Below are 19,539 nucleotides of genomic sequence, written 5' to 3'. Positions count from 1 at the left end.
TTCGCTCTCGAACCCCGGACGTTGATTTTACTGGCTTAAAACGACGACCTTTGATATTAACCTCTGGACCTGATTCTGCTTGCATTAACGAAGACGTTTGCTTTTAAACACTGGACCTGATCCTGCTGAACTGTTTACGATCCGTTTTGCCTCCCTGACTTCTGATTTTGCTTGATATAAGGACGATCATCGCTTTTAAGTTCCGGACACTATTTGTTATAATGAATACAAGTACATAAACACGATATAAGGATCCCAAAACATGCTTTATACCAACTTGTTCTAAAACCAACCAGAAAAACCCAGATTTAAAATTGTTCATATTAAGAAAGGAGCTGAAGGAAAGTTGGTCTCAATAGGTTGGCAGGAACTGCCCAACCAGAGTGTGATTTTGCTGTGAAGACCACCTGAGTGTAAGATACCGTGTCTTGTTTACCAACCTTAAAATGCAGTTACACGCTGGCAATAATATCATAAAAAAGAAAGCCATAAATATCTGACACGGTGGCATTTTATAAAATGTGTATTTTGTTGGATAGACCAATAGGAAAAATATGGTAAAATACATTTTTTTTTATAATTTGCAATGTCCTATAATAAAATACAATTGATTTATTTTATTGTGTTGTTTTATTTTACTTCTGAGTTGTAGGTGTGTCATGTGTGTCGAGTTACTGTCAAGTTACTATCAAATTCAGTCGGCTATGGCTTTCCATATTCTTCTATGGCCCTCCATACTGTTAAAGCATGATTAACAGCACTATAGTAGATTGTGTTACGAGGGAGCAAAATTGCATATTTATAGCGAGGATATAAATGGAATTGTGAACAAAGTGAAGTATTCTATATGTAATTGAATACTGAGTGTAGTGACTGGGATTCGAAAAGAAAGGGTTATTTTCTTCCCTGCACTGCGAGGAGGGTGCAAAGAGGCACTTTTCCTCTTTGCTATTAGGGACCAAAGTGATACTTTTCCCTTCAAGGACACATTTTTTACATGGTTACATAACATACCATTTTTTATGTTCATATAACATATCATTATATATAAATTTCCTAAAAGTTCATATAACATATCATTATATATAAATTTCCTAAAAGTTGATGTTAATATGTGTAGCAAATTTAATTCCACCTTGTGTCTTAACACTTGAATCCCTCACTACGCTCAGGATTAAATTTAAGAATACCTTGCTACACTCAAGATATATATCTCATTTTTCTCCCTTGTTGCACAATCTACTATTGCTACCATTTGACACTTTTTTTTTCATATCATATAAGCAAAATACTAAAATATGAATCAGGTCTGTTGTAAAAATATTATGCACTTAATCGACACAATTTTTTTATACATAATATTAAAATATGTTGCAACATAAAAATGTTCTCATAGCAATATAGGTATTAAGATTTATAAGATTATAAGTATTAAGATTTTTAGTTATTAAGAACTATATTTGCAGTGCCCTTACAGGGTTCATAGCTGTGCTATACCTACTGAAATGTAACAACTTATGTACCTATGATAGCAATAAAGAATTACTGATTACTGATTATTACTTATGTGCAAACACTTTCCGTGGCGTTAATATTTTATACAGGCCAGACAAAGTTATTGAACAGAAAAGTGTCACTTAATTCCCTCCTAACAGGGCCGAAAAGTACCCTTTCTGAATGGGTGATGTGAAAAGCAGTAGGCGTCACATCGCAAACTCATTTCCTTTTTGAGCACTAACTACTTAAAGCAGACAATAAACCAACAATCTAAAGTTATTTGTTTAGGGCACAGGTCCTTCTCTAGTTCTCATCTGTAGGCAGGTGCGCTTATGAATCACTACTAGGAGTTAGCCTGTTTTCACATTACCTGATCCAATATCGGATGTCGGAAGGATTTCAATGGAAAAAATCCAAGACGACGCCTGTAATGTATGGGATATCGGTCCAACATCCGGTATTGGATCGAATAATGTGAAAACGTACTTATGGGTGCTAAAATGAGTAATAATGTTAATATAGATCAAGACAAATTTATGTTTATTACACTCTAATAACATGTAGTTGCACTTTTCAAAATTAATGGGATACACATTCTCTGTCCAAAATATCTCTGCATCTTTCATCAATTTCTTCTTCACAGGCATTGTGTTTGTCGCTGTTCCACATTTTGGCAAATTAGATGAACTAGCTCTTACAAAATCGCTAGTACCTATCCACGTTTTCCCAACTCAATGGGCTTAAAAATTGTAATCAGGTCCGGGGTTCAACGCAAAGGCCGTCGGCAGCAAGCAGGGCAAGCACACGTCTTCGTTAATGCAAGTAGAATCAGGTCCAGGGTTTAAAATTAAAGGTCGTCGTTTTAAGCCAGTAAAATCACGGTCCGGGGTTCGAGAGCGAAGGTAGTCGTAGAAGGAGGCAAAATCAGAGGCCAGGGAGAGAAAATGAGTCGAAAACAGTAATAAATAGTTCACCAGATATGGTTATGAAACTTATGAATTCTCCGAGAAAAATGTCAAGCTGACAATCAACTGTCAGTGTCTGTGGCCAGCACAGATTCAAAATGGAATTTTTTTAAAGACTAAGACAAATCTCATAACTGCCGAAGTGGGTCGTACGCGCAGTCGAGCAACACGTTTTTATTTTTATAAAATGTATGGTGCTACCAAAAAATCTGTAACTTTTTTCTGTAAATAGAAATGCTTATTCCTATCACCAGAAAAAATATCAGGCGATTTTAAAATTTTCAGACATCCCCCATTGACTATGTCCGTGATTGCTCAATAAATAATCTAAAGGACCAATTTTATTACACTCAATAATATAATAAGGAAAAATATAATTTAATTCGAATAAATATAAGGTATCGTGACTGGCTTGAACTAGAGTGGGCTAGTAAACAAAACTAATATAAGTAAATATCTATTTTGTTTTAGTTTTAGTTTTAGGTAATTAAATCTGTGGTACAAATGAATGTTGTCATAATACTTTGTAATGTTGCTGGGAACGTCTACTCGTCCCTCTGTCGCGCCAATACGCAAGAGCGATAGAGATAAATATTGGGTTGGTAAGAAAGTAATGAGCGATCGATTGAATTCCACATAAAATTTTTGAGAGAGTTCTAGAATCTTCTATGGTCGAAAGTATATAAAGGGCGAGTCGCACAGTTTCTCGTCAGTCATTCACTAGCTGTCGCCGAGGTAATATAAGGAAGAAAATGGACGAATCAAAAGTGCATGTAAGGCATTGCTGCCTATATGAATTTCAGACTGGCCATTCAGCCGCCGAAGCAGTGCGTAATATATGTCAGCGTGTTGCTCCTGAAGTTGTGTCTGAGGCCACGGCGAAACGATGGTTCCAGCGGTTTCGTAGTGGCGACTTTTCATTATCAGATCAACCTAAGTCTGGTCGACCGGTGAAGATTGATGTAGCCAAATTAAAAACCTTAATTGAAGGAGATCCGAGGCTAACGAGTCGTACTCTTGCTACCGAGTTAGGCTGCTCTCATGTCACCATAGAAACACATTTACACGAGTTGGGAAAAAACTACAAATACAGTGTTTGGATACCGCACGAACTTGATAGACATCAACTAAACTGCCGTGCCGATATCTGCATACAACTTCTGTCTTTTCGCCGCACATTCAACTGGTTGGACCATCTTATCACTGGAGATGAAAAATGGGTCTTATATATAAATCACACACGCAAACGTCAGTGGCTAGCTCCAAACGAAAAAGGAATAGAGGCACCAAAAACAGAGCCCCACCCGAAAAAAGTTATGCTGTCCGTTTGGTGGGATATTCATGGTATTATTCACTGGGAACTCCTACCAAGTGGAATGGCTGTTACCGCATCAGTATACTGTAATCAGCTTGAAAATTTAAACCAAAAAATCTGTCAGAATCGTCCACAGCATGCTAAAGTTTTTTTCTTACACGACAATGCTCGCCCACACATTGCAAAAGTGACTCGGCTAAAGCTATTGGAGCTAGGTTGGAAAGTGATACCTCATCCACCGTACTCTCCAGACTTGGCACCTACGGATTACGCATTGTTCAGATCGCTAAGCAATGCCTTGAATGAAAAAAAGTTCGATGATCAAGCCCATCTACGACAGTACATAGCTGAGTTTTTTTAATCTAAACCTAAGAACTTCTTCGCCGAACGATGGAGACAAGTAGTAGATAACGAAGGCCGTTATATTTTTGATAAATGATTAAAATAATAAATTAAATAAAAATTACAATATTGGTTATGATTCGCTCATTACTTTCTTACCAACCCAATAGCTACGAAAGAGATATTATCGTTAAGGTGGACTTCCGAGCAAAGCGGCTCTATCGCAATGGCCGCAGCGTCAGAGCCGCTGCTTCAGTGTCGCAGCGGTAACAGACGCAGGTTCGCTTCCGAGCGGCGCGACTCTGCCGACAGTCGCCATTGTTTTTCCATAGAATTCAGGTCCAGGCATATAGACATGAAGCAATCTAGGATGATGAACTTTTGCTCCTTTACTAAGGATCTTTATAGTATTTACGGATATAATATTTAGACTCTGAACAATAATTAAAACCTTGAAAAATAAAACATTTTGACGTGAATGATGGATATTTCAGAAACTTGTGCTGGTTAATTATAAAAACTCAGTTTGATATTATTTTACTACCGATTATTTGAAAATCTTGCGCCAAAAACATCAAGAAACTACGTGCTATCGCTGCGACAGAGCGACAGTGCTATGCCAGGGTGGCTAACCGAATGGCACAATCGCTCACGAAACGCTCACGAAACGAAGCGCTAGTAGATATCTATCTCTATCGCGCTTGCGTATTGGCGCGACAGAGCCAGCGGCGTATCGCTTTCGTTTGGCGTCGGAGAAATGCCATTCGGCTACGGGGCCAGGTATACCACGGCCGCTATCGCCGGGCGATACTGACGCGGCGTCACTGTCGCTGCGTTAGTGACGCTGCGCTCGGAAGTACCTAAGTTCATACATTTACATACTGCATAGTACTATCGCTCTGTCGCCGCGTCAGTGTCGCTGCGTTAGTGACGCCGGAGCCGCTTTGCTCGGAAGTCCAATTTAGCGTTTCGTGAGCGTCTGTGCATTCGGCTACGCACACTGGGCCCGATGCACGCTGCCGGCGCCGGCGTAGCCGAATGGCAGTCGTCGATGTCAGACGCTGACAGAAATGCAGTCTCGCTCTGTCGCGCCAATATACGCAAGAGCGATAGAAATAGATAGCTACTAAACAGATAATATCGTGAGCGTTTGTGCATTTGGCTACGTACCCAGGCCCCGTAGCCGAATGGCATTTCTCCGACGCCAAACGAAAGCGATACGCCGCTGGCTCTGTCGCGCCAATACGCAAGCGCGATAGAGATAGATATCTACTAGCGCTTCGTTTCGTGAGCGTTTTGTGAGCGATTGTGCCATTCGGCTAGCCACCCTGGCCTGCAATTGTCTCCGCCACATGACAGACGTTATTTCATCCGTCCATCGCTTATCACCGCTTGTAGGTATTTCACTCATACTTATTCCCATACTTCACGCTTGCTACTCGCGTATAATATCAAAATGACATCATTTCTCATCAAAATGTACTTCGAATAGTAATAACGCCTCGCATGTGTGCGTCAGCTCAAAGACATTAAGTTAATGCGACCTCATAATTACTACTAGAGGCATTAATTCCCGCATCTATAATTTAGTTTAATACGAGGCACTGTTGGCCTACAATCTGGATAAATATTGTATGTCATTTGACATCAATTAGGTTGGTATTAGAATGGCTTTGTTTTGAAATTGTTTTTTTTGTGGCAAGCTTTTGTTTTATGTGGTATTTCCTGGTACTTGTCATATTTAATAGTTTTTTGCTATCGATTTTTATGTACAAAATGTAAGCGTCATAACTCATAACCGGATTCACTTAGAGAACTGTTACAATGCAAAAGTTATGTGAAAAATAATAATGTGGCTAAGAGCGTATTCTAACTTTCCTAAAAGTCAATACTTAAATTCGGATATCCATATCGGATTGGATCTGTCAGTGTCAAAGTGACTTTTTTTGAACAACATTATTCTCATCTCAAGTGTTTGTGATTTGTTATAGCCACATCCTTTTAGGTCTGATTTTGTACGAGCTATTTTTATTATACTTGTCCAAAGTTAGCACAGAACAAAAAAAATATAGGTAGATTACCTACATTCATTTGAATTTACACAAATAAAGCAACGTATTTCAAAACATACCTAATATCTATGTTATAAAGTTTTTACATTTCATAATGACTCTTTTTGATACATTTGAGTTGCAGCTCGTCAAACCTCAATTAAACATACCATAATCACAGTTCATGCGAATTTTAAACCGCATTCAACATTAAAAAAAATTAAAGATTACAAACCGTAGTCGAAATCATAATAAAACCATTAAAAATGGCAAATAACGGTTGTAAAACTGCAAGATCGCTCTCAAAACATTTTTTAAGCATTAACTTTATTAAAATACAATTATTGTGGTCAATAAAAATTATATGTACCGCCTTGTCACTTACCCAATGTCATATCTTACTATCCTATACCACTGGTAAAATAACCCTTTTTATGACATACTTTCAAAGTGTTTTTTTGCATGGCAGATTTTTTTTAAACATGCAAAAATGACTTATAGGTAAGTCAGTATAGTAAGTTAATCATCGCCAGAGGGCGACATTATACGTTCGTCAAAATATTCACAGTAAATTGCTTTTTATGCACATATCATTATGAATGTTATAAAGGTCATGTTGGATTGACAGCGAAATTAGTTGGCAATTAAATTGCTGACTAATGGGTACTTTCGATTTTTAACCCTTGCTTTGCGCTGGTTTCATATTTAGTATTTAATAATAATTAAAAACAAAATAAAAAAAATTATCAGTTTTCTATATCTTAAATGTAAATATGGGTGAAAAGAATGATACAATATAGGTACCTAAGAGATGTTCATCACAAACATTAAATCCGCGGTACTAGACAATTGCGGAAGAAAAAACATGGTGTTTTTCATTATTTCTCAAGCTTTAACAAGAATTAAACATTAAACAACATTTTGATCACTATCTTAAGACAAACATGAACACAGCCGAAAAAATACAACTTATAAATTAAACACACTTTTTAAAATTAACGGATTTTGTATTCAGTTGACGAAGCCTGCGTTGCGGATTTGTATAATATATTACATTTTACTTTGTCTTTGTCATGTTTACTTGGGCATGATTTCTATTTATACACGATTTAATAAAATGATAAAACAAACAATGTCATTTGCCGGCCGGCTGGCTGAGGCCTGCATTAAATTAAAAAAATAATTATCTCGAAAAGGCGTAGCACACGTTTGATAAATTGAAGGAACAATTAATGCGCACAGTGTATTAATATGGTGATAGTCTACTTGTGGGCTTCTGCGATAAAATATAACTTAGTATGAGGCTATAAGGAAGTTAATCTTGACATACCTGCTTATAGAAAAGTTTCTAGTTTTAGGTACTAAACATCATCTGAATTAAGTGACGAACATTTTTACCTCTCAATACAACGTGGGCCTGAATAACCCGAAAGATTTTAACAGTGTATTCTTGGCCACATTTGGAGACTATAAATGTAATTATGAAAATATCTGGATTTGGCTTAGGTTCAGAGAATTAAATCAATTACTTTTACATACAATTGCTTTTACATCAAAAACGCATGGATAAAATCTTTCGGGTTATTCAGGCCCACGGTATATACTTTGGTGCAGTGACCTTGTAGTGTGTTTGTTTGAAAAAGGCAGTAAATGTAGGCACAAATAAAATTCGCGCCTTTTTTCTACTAGTAATTTGGGATGTTTCGGTAGTAAATAATATTTTTGTGACGTCACCATGAACTCTAATACTGATTTTGTGGTAAAAAAATTGATGAGATACCATACAAAGTAGGGACCTATTTATTTGATTTTATATAAATAGAATGAACGAAATGAGAGGGGTACCTACACCCACGATTCGATTTTTCACACTCCACTTTTCTTTCTGCAATGACTTTGCAAGTTTTGCAACCACTGTCTACCACACAGTGTCGTGATATTCTCCTTTGAGGAATTGTCGCATCGCCTCATTACATTAAATTGCACTATTTTAGCTTTAAATTTAATTGTCTGACAATTTATATGCAAACTAAACCAATTATTCATAATTTGACCGTCTTTTATCAATTAGTGACAAGACCCATTGCCATTTTAGTAAAGGTCATCCCATATAAGTTAGGACCACTTTAATTAATTTCTGGTTATATTTTTGTCTAAATATATAATTTAGCGATATAGAACTCTTGTAAAAATATTCTGATGCTACACGTAACTAAGTACATTATCCGATCCGATATCGGGTGTCGGACCGACATCCTACACCCGATATTTAATGTCGGAGTCTCTGAACAACTGTCTTTTCGATAAAAATATTGTCGCATTGTTCCTTTTTGGGCGCAAATCAATGAAGTATGATTTTTTTTTATAAAATATTGTCCTTTATAAAAAAAAAGCACTATTGTAAAAAAATCCCTATCCGGTATTTTATATTTAATAATTATAAGCACTATATTTCAAATATTTTATTGTAAAATTAAAATAACGAGCATAAAAATACAGACAGACAAACATACAGACAGACAAACAAACAGACAGAGAGACACGTCAAACTTATAACACCCCGTGTTTTTGCAGGTAAAATAAATAATTTTACATTTAACAACGTTTCATATCTACTAAAACATGAAACAATCCACTTAGTATCCGCAATTCGGACCGATGAATTACAATCTTTTTTTTTTGCAACAGAAATTCATCAAATGTAACAGCTGTTTAATAGACGCCATTTTCGTGGTTCAACTCACTCACACTACTACAAACGTATACCTACATTATATACGCACACATACAAATATTATCGGCCGACAGCTGGCGGGGGTCCGGCATGCCAAAAATGTCGGAAGCGTCCTGCCGATATCGGCAGTTCGATGGTGCCTCGGACAAAAACTGTTGTAGGAAAGTGCCATCTGCATTAAATCCGCAATTTTTGCGTTTTATATGTTTCATTTTGTTTTTTAGTAATAATGATCTATCAAATACATAAATAAAGACCTGGAAGCGCATAAATCTTACATTTTACATCCTTCCTACACCCGATATCGGATCGGATAATGTGAAAACGGCCTAAAGCTACTGCTATTTTGTTGGCCTGGGATCATTTTATATTTGCTGTCCTCAAAACGGCCATGTTCTGTCTTTAGCCGATTTGGTGTCGATATGTTTGGGTGTAGATCCAACCTATTTCAAAATAGGCTTTAATTATAGACGTGTGAAAAATAGTTTGAAATCGTAACCGAGCGCAAACGAGAAAGTTTTGTCATAAATGAATTGCGTGTGTGTTCTGCTATCAAATACTTTGAAACGAGTAGTTTACAAATATATAACATATCATAACACTTTTTCCACTTAGTCTAACAAAATTTCGATGATTTGTTGTCGATGTGATTTCGATGAAAAGTTTGTCCTACTAAAACTATCAATTGTACATTATTTTGCTTTTTTCTTGCCTTTTTCCATACTTATTATAAATGAAAGCGACTCGTATTTAAGTGAATAGTGTATAAATCTTTGAATGTAAATGCTACAAATTAAAACAAGACATTTCCCTCTTACGCATATCGTCGCCTTTCCCTTGCACCGTGTATTTTTATAATTGCCCCTTGCATTTAGCACTGCGCCGGATGAGCCCTAATTAGGGCCCAATTACCGCTAATGCGTGTAATGAAGCTCATGAGCGTATTGTTGGAGAAGTGTCGCGTCACTACGGGCTAGTGATGTACCTTAACTTGGGCACAGTATAATAGAAAGTAGGTACTATCGTACAGTATGGCCTCTCCTGTTCCCCGCTGAAAGTGCCGCCATCCCTCTCGGTTACCTCACAGTTACCGCCTGTCAAAAACGTGAACAGTCGACCTGTCATATCTCACTCATACAAGCATGGTACGCGTTCGCCTACGCCTACACGAGCTTAAACTGTGTGCTAGGACGCACCTCTTTCATATATTTGATCGCCAGTGTCCGAGATGTGACTTGGGAAACATTTTGAGGAACGGACGGAACGGGAAGTCTCTCTTTCCAAGCTATGAATCAACGCGGTGGGTCCATTGCCGCATCATTTGCTTTTCTCTCGGCCATACCTTTAAGCACTACGTCTCTCCAACTTGTTTTCGTTTTACCTCTATCTCTCTTACCTGGGATGGAGGATCGTAGTGCTAAATTTCCAACCTAGTGGTCTTCGCCGCCCTACGTGTAAATGAGAGATACTAAGAATATGACCTTCAATAAAGCTTTGATTATGGAACGCTCTTATGGCTTCGATTTGTGTATGACGTGGAGTTTAAGGATGGGCCCTAATTAGGGAACTAACCCTAGTACCACGCACCTTAATCTCCTCCTTAATTTGCCTGCTCCTCTCGGAAAAATCTGAGAGATGCAGGTGAACTAAGGAAGGGCGAACCGGGCCAGGGGAGTAAGCCAGCAGCCAACTTCTCGAGCAGTAGTAGTGCAAACGTTTTTATAATTGAGATCAGAAACAATTGACATGCTAGTAATAGGCAGGTAATCCCTTTTTAACACCAAACAATATGTAAGTTGCCGAACCTGCCGACAATTTGAAAGTTCAGTAAGGGCGCATCACTAGTGACAGTTATACTGTTTCAATGAAAACTAGCAAGCGTGTTAACCCTTCGTACACTTCATAAATATGTGTACATTCTCCGCTTTATTACATCGTAGTAAAGTTTAAGATTGCGTTTATTTGTTTGATCTCAGCGACTGTCTCGTTGTTTTGTACTATATAAACTAGATACGTAATAAAACTAAAGTGAACACAGTTAGTCTAAATAATTCTACACCGTGTTTTTTTTTGTTTGCCGTGAAATTTGACACGCAGTTAGGTTCATCATCAGAAACCATTCTGTATATAGCTTTTTGTTAAATTCTAAATTTGTTTTTTCGTTTCCGTAAATAATAAATGGATTAATTAGCGTGAGAGGACCTTAATCATAACATTAGAGTCATTGTCAATTGTTTGACGGCACATGTCAAAACAAGTAACATTAGGAAGTCAGACACGTGTTCAGTATTTTTTTTTAATTATTCGATAACCGTAAGAGTTAAGAGTCTAGTTTCTTAGAGAAATTGATTGTATTTGAACTAAAGAATCTTCCCTTAAAGTTAACGGAATTCAATAAAAACAGGGTACATAATGTTGTAGTAGAATGGAAGTGCCTTTATAAAAGTCGAATTCCTATAACATTTATTAGAACAATCCTCCAAATTGTATGTAATGTCAATACAGACACATCGCAGAACTGGAAAGGCATACCAAAATTGAACTTAATAATATACCTAAAAGTAGGTACCTAACAAAATTCATTTTTATAGCTGTATAAATAGGCCGTCAAATGCAGCGGGCCAGCCGCTATGTAAAAAATTAGGTTTACAATTTTGTCACTTTCTCAAAGATTTTGCTCAGTGAAACTCTACCAATATGCAAAAACAGCAATATTTATGATCGATACTCCTGTCAAGGGAGCAATTTCCACATGTCCCTCTATCTTCTCTTTCACTATCTGATACATGAAGTTGAGTTTTCCTTTTATTTTCATTATATTTGATGCAAAAACAGTCAACTAACCACACCATCATTCCACAGGCTCGCAGCATCCAACGGCGAGATAACCATCACAACTTCAACGCACTCAGGCACTGCCAGCTCCGCAGGCTCAGCACCAGCCCCATCACCCCACGCTCCTGTCAAGATGTCACCTGGCTCCGTCAAGAGTTCGCATGATGACAACGACCTGCTTGCTGACTCGCCAAGTAAGTGACACCTCTGTCTCAAGCAACCGTAGCTGTTCCCAAGGGATAGTGGTATCTCTGTCACTCTTAACCTTGAACGATGAGATAGCAATACGGCTTCAATTGAAGCACTCAGGCACCGCCAGCTCCGCAGGCTCAGCACCAGCCCCATCACCCCACGCTCCTGTCAAGATGTCACCTGGCTCCGTCAAGAGTTCGCATGATGACAACGACCTGCTTGCTGACTCTCCAAGTAAGTACTGTCTCGAGCAACTGTAGCTGTTTTCAAGTTGTGGTGGCATTTCTGTCACTCTTAATTTTAAAAGGCGAGATAACAACACAACTTAGACGCACTCGTGCTGAAGGTTCAGCACCGGTCCCATCACCCCACGCTCCTTTCAAGATGTCTGGCTCCGTCAAGAGTTCTCATGACAACGACGCTGGCTCCTCGTCAGTCAGAGAGTAGATGATTAGTCTCCTAGCTAAAGCCTATGTCACGGGTGGAAACTAAGTGGTCACTCTCCTTTATGGTATTTTGTTTTGTTTGTATTTTACTCATGGAAGACCACCGCTCCTGAGCCACTTATGCTCTTTGGGAGAACATTTGCATTTTTCAAGTTACTGAAAATATTTGGTGAAAATGTTTGGAGATCCCAGACTTACGAAATCAATGTAATGCGTCTATTAAAATTTCCTAAAACTAGTAATTTCTACAGCAATGGGTAAGTTATTAACAAGTGTCTTATAAAACTCTCCACATATCTACGTGTTTTCTAAGTTGAATATTCTAGATTGCAAAGTAATGCTATCGAAAACAACCATTTATCAATTCATTACCCCATTTACCCCTACACAAGCAAAAGTTAGCTTCATCAGTTACTTAAACTTTAAACTAAACGCTATTCTGGACTCGCAACTCTACTTATCCAGAAAAGTTTGTGTCTAAGCATAGCACAGATCCATTAGAGAGTCTAGTGTTTCGCCTAATGCTATAAGAGTTAGAGGAAAGTTGCGTATAGTTAAGGACTTAGTAGGCTGCCCTCAGGTACACACCATTCGGACCTGTTATGTACCTTATATTCCTTTGGAGTAAGGTATAGGATTGGTTAGTAAACTTTGGTGGCAGCTTATCTAGCCAACTTCACAATCGCTTACGCTTCGTGGCTACCTCTCCCTATCGTTCTTCTGTAGTGACGCGACAGCCAGACTGCGTTTCGATCGCCACATAACGTCAACTATTGTCACTTCGGCTAGGCCGTCTGATCTGGTTAGGGAAATTTCTTGGTCATTTCCGATTTATTGTCAGATGACTAGTTTGGTAACTACATTGTGTTGACAAAGTTAGGAGTTGTGTTTGATGCTTCGTGTTTTATCGTGCGTTTGTATACTTTAGAGTTTATGATAGGCTAAACACATACATTAGTTTTGGTACGTAATACTTATTTACGACAAACAAAGTTTTCTATCAGGCGTCTCGGATGTTTGTTTGCATCAAATCATTTTGATCATATTGCTAAAAACGGCCTCCAAATATAATAGTATTTTTATTATTCAGTTTTATGCTCCCACTGCTGAACTTAGTTATGCGCGAGAGGACTTGAACTTTAGCTTTCATGTTAGCCCATCGCCGGTCGGTGGATAAAAGTCATACGTCTTTAATTTCTTCGTAAGTTTTACTTAATATAGTACTTACATAAATTCCTAAAACCTCATCGCTACAAGCTAGTTTAAACCAGCGGTTTCTGTAGTGATAATCAGAAGACATAAATTCATGTTTAAAACATGTCCAAAGAGCGGGCGACTTCCTCGCTCAACGTATCAGCATTGCGATACAGCGAGGAAATGTCACCAGCATTCTTGGCACAATTCCTCAAGGGCCTATTTTAGGTAATTAGCTTTTAAGTTTAGTTTCAATTTCTTATATAATTACCTATTTAAATTTATGTCCGATTATGTTGTAAACTACAGACGTAGTGCTAAAAAGATTTGCCTTCGTATTGATACGGAAACGTACGAACGTGTCATGCTATTTCAGTCAGTCTCAGTACAAGATGCACGGACATTGACTGAACTAGCATAATAAATACGAACGTTTCCGGAAAAATACGAAGGAAACCCTTTTCGCGCTATATCTTGTAACCTATTGATCAAAACATAGACGACCTAAAATCACCAGTAAATTCAACAATCTCAACCATATTCTGTCCCATTTCATTTTTAGAACGCCCATTTTTAACCTACAACGGTTAAGCAGCTTAGCTTGACCTACTCCGTCTAGACGTAATATTTGCGGCGCACACTGATTATTAAATGAGATATTAGTAGAATGTATCTCTATTTCTGAATGCTACAGCGGAAAATATCTGTGAATGGACTTGATTCAGTAGATATTTTTAAATTGCTCTGACGCCTCTAACCTCCGAACTGCCTAACCACTTTTACAAAATCAAATAGAAATAATTTTGACATTTAATGGATTTAAAAAAAGTTCCAAATTCACAAGCGTTCCGGTTATCTAAATCTATGATAGTAGATAAAGAAAATACGTACTTAAAGTTTTGCTAGTGATTTTCCAGCCCAATTCTACCTTTAAGAAAACTGCGCTCCCCCGTCTAAATGCCTATGTGTCTAATTGTCTATCGTGTTGAGATATCCATACGCGACAGTGAAGGCTTACTTGGCTGTTGCCTGCTCTTTTACCTTGGCAATATTTCTGCTCTTTTACCTTCGAGCACAACCATAATTAAATAAAAATGGTATACCTTTATAACAGGTTATTTTTTGCACGTTATCTATTCGCGGAAATAAGGTGGATTTCCGCACATTCCATCGATTACTTACTTGGCTGTTTTGCGTGTTCTTTTAGCCTTTTTTACCTTGGCAATTTTTCTGCTCTTTTCGAGCATAACCATAATGAAATAAAAATAGTACAGCTTTATACAAACATCAATAGATTGAAATAAACAAGCCCATCGTTTTTATACCGTGTTCCATGCCGTGTAAAAGCGTTCATTAGGCATTACTTAATGCAGAATAGCACTGAATCGATGGAGTCATTATCGACTATTAGCCTAGTTGGTCCCTTGCCGGTTAGCTCAGGTATTTATAGAGAGCTTTTTATACGCAGAAGGTTCTTCATTACTATGTCTTTCCTGTAGTTAATACTTAATAATAATCATCTTAAAAATACTCCAGGTAGCTTTATTTATTTTTTATAAACAGGGCTGACTAAAATCAAACTTTCTATGGGAACACAACTAGGGAATACGGTTTTAAAAGTATGAAAAGTCGGTTATTAATAAAAAAATAAAAACCCTCTTCACACAGATTTTTTCAAATTTAGGTAACTTTTCTAGTGATGGAAATGGCGTGCTACGATTTACGAAATTACAAAAAGTAAGTGCAAAGTAGCCTATATCACTTGTTAGGCGGATTATAAGCAGTTCCTAAGTGCCAACTTTTTTTATATTTTTGTGTTTTGTTCGACATCATCTCCACACTGCCCGTGTGGTGACGGGTTAAAAATTTCACCACCCCCTTTCTTCCCGTGGGTGTCGTAGAAGGCGACTATGGGATATGGGTTAAATTGTGGCGTAGGCGAGAGGCTGGCAACCTGTCACTACAATGTCACAGTTTTGTTTTCATTCAACCCCTTATTTGCCAAGAGTGGCACTGAAACTTGAGTAGTTTCATGTGCTCTGCCTACCCCTTCATGGGATACAGGCGTGATTGTATGTATGTATGTATGTATCTCCACACTTTACTGCCATGCTTCTTACTATTAAAACAGTTTTGTTCACAACTGTACGTATAGTTACCGGACTTCCTGATCATGATAATCTAAATATATAAAAGAAGAAGCTGACTGACTGACTGACTGACTGACTGACTGACTGACATATCAACGCACAGCCGAAACCGCTGGTCCTAGAGATTTCAAATTTGGCACGTAGGTTCCTTATACAGTGTAGAGGAGCACTAAGAAAGGATTTTCCAAAATTCACCTCCTAAGGGGGTCAAATGGGGGTTCAAAGTTTGTATGGGGAAACAAGATTAGTTTGACTATTTTATTCGAAACTTCACAGGAAGATTCCTTAAGACATATGACTGAATACGTGTTTCAGGTTTTTTGAAAATTTAACCCCTAAAAGGGTGAAAAGGGGGTGATAAAGTCAAAAAATCAATATGGGTATCGTTTTTATGGTTTATCGGGTCGCTGATCACGATAAATACAACGTTTTTAAAATCTAAGGAGGCGGAAGTGAAATACCTTCTCCCCTGTTTTGGTGCAATGGGGTTTAAATATCAAAAAAATATATAAAAGAAGATATTGACTGACTGACTGACATATCAACGCACAGCCGAAACCGCTGGTCCTAGAGATGTCAAATTTGGCACGTAGGTTCTTTATATAGTGTAGATGAGCATTGAGAAAGAATTTTTCAAAATTCGCCTTCTAAGGGGGTCAAATAGGGGTTCAAAGTTTGTATGGGGAAACAATGTTAGTTTCACTGTTTTATTCGAAACTTCACAGGAGGGATCCTAAAAACATATGACTAAAGACGTGTTTCAGGTTTTTTGAAAATTTAACCCCTAAATGGGTGAAAAGGGGGTGAGTCAAAAAAACAATATGGGTATCGTTTTTATGATTAATCGGGTCGCTGATCACGATAAATACAACGCTTTTAAAATGTAACGAGGTGGAAGTGAAATACCTTCTCCCCTGTTATAGTGCCATGGGGTTTAAATATCAAAAAATATATAAAAGAAGAAACTGACTGACTGACTAACTGACATATCAACACACAGCCGAAACCGCTGGTCCTAGAGATTTCAAATTTGGCACATAGGTTCCTTATATATAGTGTAGATGACTTCTAAGAAAGGATTTTTCAAAATTCGCCTCCTAAGGGGGTCAAATGGGGGTTCAAAGTTTGTATGGGGAAACAATGTTAGTTTCACTGTTTTATTCGAAACTTCACAAGAGGATTCCTAAAGACATATGACTAAATACATGTTTCAGGTTTTTTTGAAAATTTTACTCCTAAAGGGGTGCAAAGGGGGTAAAGTCAAAAACACAATATGGGTATCGTTTTTATGGTTTATCGGGTCGCTGATCACGATAAATACAACGATTTTAAAATCTAATGAGGTGGAAAAGAAATTTTCCCCTCTGTTGTTGTGAAACGGGATTAAAATATCTAAAATAGCCATAAGTATAGGTTTAGTTTTTATCTTTACTTCTGGTTCAACAGATTTCAAATTGACACGGAAGTTCCTTAGAGGAACACTAAGAAAGGATTTTTCAAAGTTCACCTCCTAGCATGATAATTTGACAGGGGCAAGGACAGGTACAGGGACAGGGACAGGGACAGGGACAGGGACAGGGACAGGGACAGGGACAGGGACAGGGACAGGGACAGGGACAGGGACAGGGACAGGGACAGGGACAGGGACAGGGACAGGGACAGGGACAGGGACAGGGACAGGGACAGGGACAGGGACAGGGACAGGGACAGGGACAGGGACAGGGACAGGGACAGGGACAGGGACAGGGACAGGGACAGGGACAGGGACAGGGACAGGGACAGGGATAGGGATAGGGATAGGGATAGGGATAGGGATAGGGATAGTAGGGATAGGGATAGGGATAGGGATAGGGATAGGGATAGGGGTAGGGATAGGTATAGGGATAGGGATAGGGATAGGGATAGGGATAGGGATAGGGATAGGGATAGGGATAGGGATAGGGATAGGGATAGGGATAGGGATAGGGATAGGGATAGGGATAGGGATAGGGATAGGGATAGGGATAGGGATAGGGATAGGGATAGGGATAGGGATAGGGATAGGGATAGGGATAGGGATAGGGATAGGGATAGGGATAGGGATAGGGATAGGGATAGGGATAGGGATAGGGATAGGGATAGGGATAGGGATAGGGATAGGGATAGGGATAGGGATAGGGATAGGGATAGGGATAGGGATAGGGGACGGGGACGGAGATAGGGATAGGGAGAGTAGGGGGTAGGGACGGGACGGGGACGGGGTCGGGGACAAGGATAGAGATAGGCAGTGTAAAATGCAGGTGGCTCAGTGGGAAGGGATTAGTATTTAAGTAGGCATCGGCGAGTATCCTGCATCCGTAATAACTATTACATTCAAAGTGCTGTAAGAAGATCGTTGTTTGCTTGCCTTTTATGTGTTTACGTTTGCAATAAGTATAAGCAAAATGGAAAAAATTGTAAGCGATAATGCAAGGAAGTATTTTTTACCCTAGCGACCATAGCGTCGAGATACTGGCTATGTGGGTTGTATGAAGTTTCCCCAGTATAAATATTTATATAGGTAAAATACATACATATTCGTACCTACTACCTACGCTGTGGTCGCTGTGTAACAATTCTACAATCATTGCAAGAATTTCTTTTAAAACAATAGTAATATGTGTAAGGTACAGTCAGCCAAAGTTACAATGGCCCTCCAGTCGACAATTGCCCCGCTTTACCTATATCTGTTTCATGTATATTCATTTAGTTTTAAATATATATCCAATATTCATTTAGTTTTCCAAAGTTTTCTTCCGTGTGCTTACTTTAACCGGATCAATAGATTAAGAGGACAACGGCAGCGGCTAAATGTGATCAGCTTTTCGAACTTTGAGCCCTACCACCATTAAAAACAATAGCTGGCAATTCCGCTAGGACTTTTTAGTCTGTACGATTTTTACATCTTGTTTGCATTTATTTTCAAGTTTTGGTAACTCTGAACAAGCTTTAGGATTTTATTTATTAAATTTTCTTCTTCCTGTTAATTGTCTAGCGGAGCCTATGACTACCGTATCGTAACTACATTAGTGCATACAAAATTCCCAATGACTTGGGGTTGGCTCAGCATAAATCTTTTTCTTCCATATCTCTCTATCGGGCGTCATCTCATCTGTCACTTGCATTTGCTTCGTATCATCTCTTTTCTAATTGGCAATAATGGTTACGTTATCAAGTAAAATCATACTAATATTAAGAATTGGGAAAGTGTGTGTGTCTCTTTGTTTGTCCGTCCTTCACGGACTTCCTTTAAGTGGAGATAGTTGAAGGAAATGAGAGTGACATAGGCTACTTTTTGTCTCTTTTTAACGCGAGCGAAGCCGCGAGCAAAAGCAGGCCCCGTAGCCGAATGGCATTTCTCCGACGCCAAACGGAAGCGATACGCCGCTGGCTCTGTCGCGCCAATACGCAAGCGCGATAGAGATAGATATCTACTAGCGCTTCGTTTCGTGAGCGTTTCGTGAGCGATTGTGCCATTCGGCTAGCCACCCTGGTAATATGTTCATATTCTAGAGTGTCCAAGTTGTTAATGTTAATGCCAAAATGTCACTTCACTCTAGATGGCTTAAAATGCGATTTCGTAAATATTGCTCTGATAAGCGGTGACCGTGGTACGCCCCGGATACATTTACAAATTGGCCAGAGATTACATGGAGCAAATGACATGTTAATAAAAAAATATGAAATATTATTAGATCGTCCGAATCCTGTAAGCTAGAGAAACCTTATGTTTTCAGTGACGAACAAAATGAAAGAACAAATAAATGCAACGATATAATCTTTTGTATGTTGTAGGTAGG

The 19,539-nt window shown here is 38.5% G+C and overlaps 1 protein-coding gene across 5 annotated transcripts in view; it reads left to right on the top strand.

Moving 5' to 3' along the window:
* Nucleotides 1-19,539, top strand: part of LOC125230060 (POU domain, class 6, transcription factor 2) — a 310,978-nt gene that overhangs the window by 268,420 nt on the left and 23,019 nt on the right. For all 5 annotated transcript variants that reach the window (XM_048135050.1, XM_048135053.1, XM_048135048.1 and 2 more), the window contains one exon: nt 11,767-11,933. In XM_048135050.1, the coding sequence (XP_047991007.1) occupies nt 11,767-11,933 (167 nt within the window). The remainder of the gene's footprint in view (nt 1-11,766; nt 11,934-19,539) is intronic.

The sequence above is a fragment of the Leguminivora glycinivorella genome, chromosome 10, assembly GCF_023078275.1.
Source record: "Leguminivora glycinivorella isolate SPB_JAAS2020 chromosome 10, LegGlyc_1.1, whole genome shotgun sequence".
NCBI lineage: Eukaryota > Metazoa > Arthropoda > Insecta > Lepidoptera > Tortricidae > Leguminivora > Leguminivora glycinivorella.
This window is presented reverse-complemented; position numbering and strand designations above follow the sequence as displayed.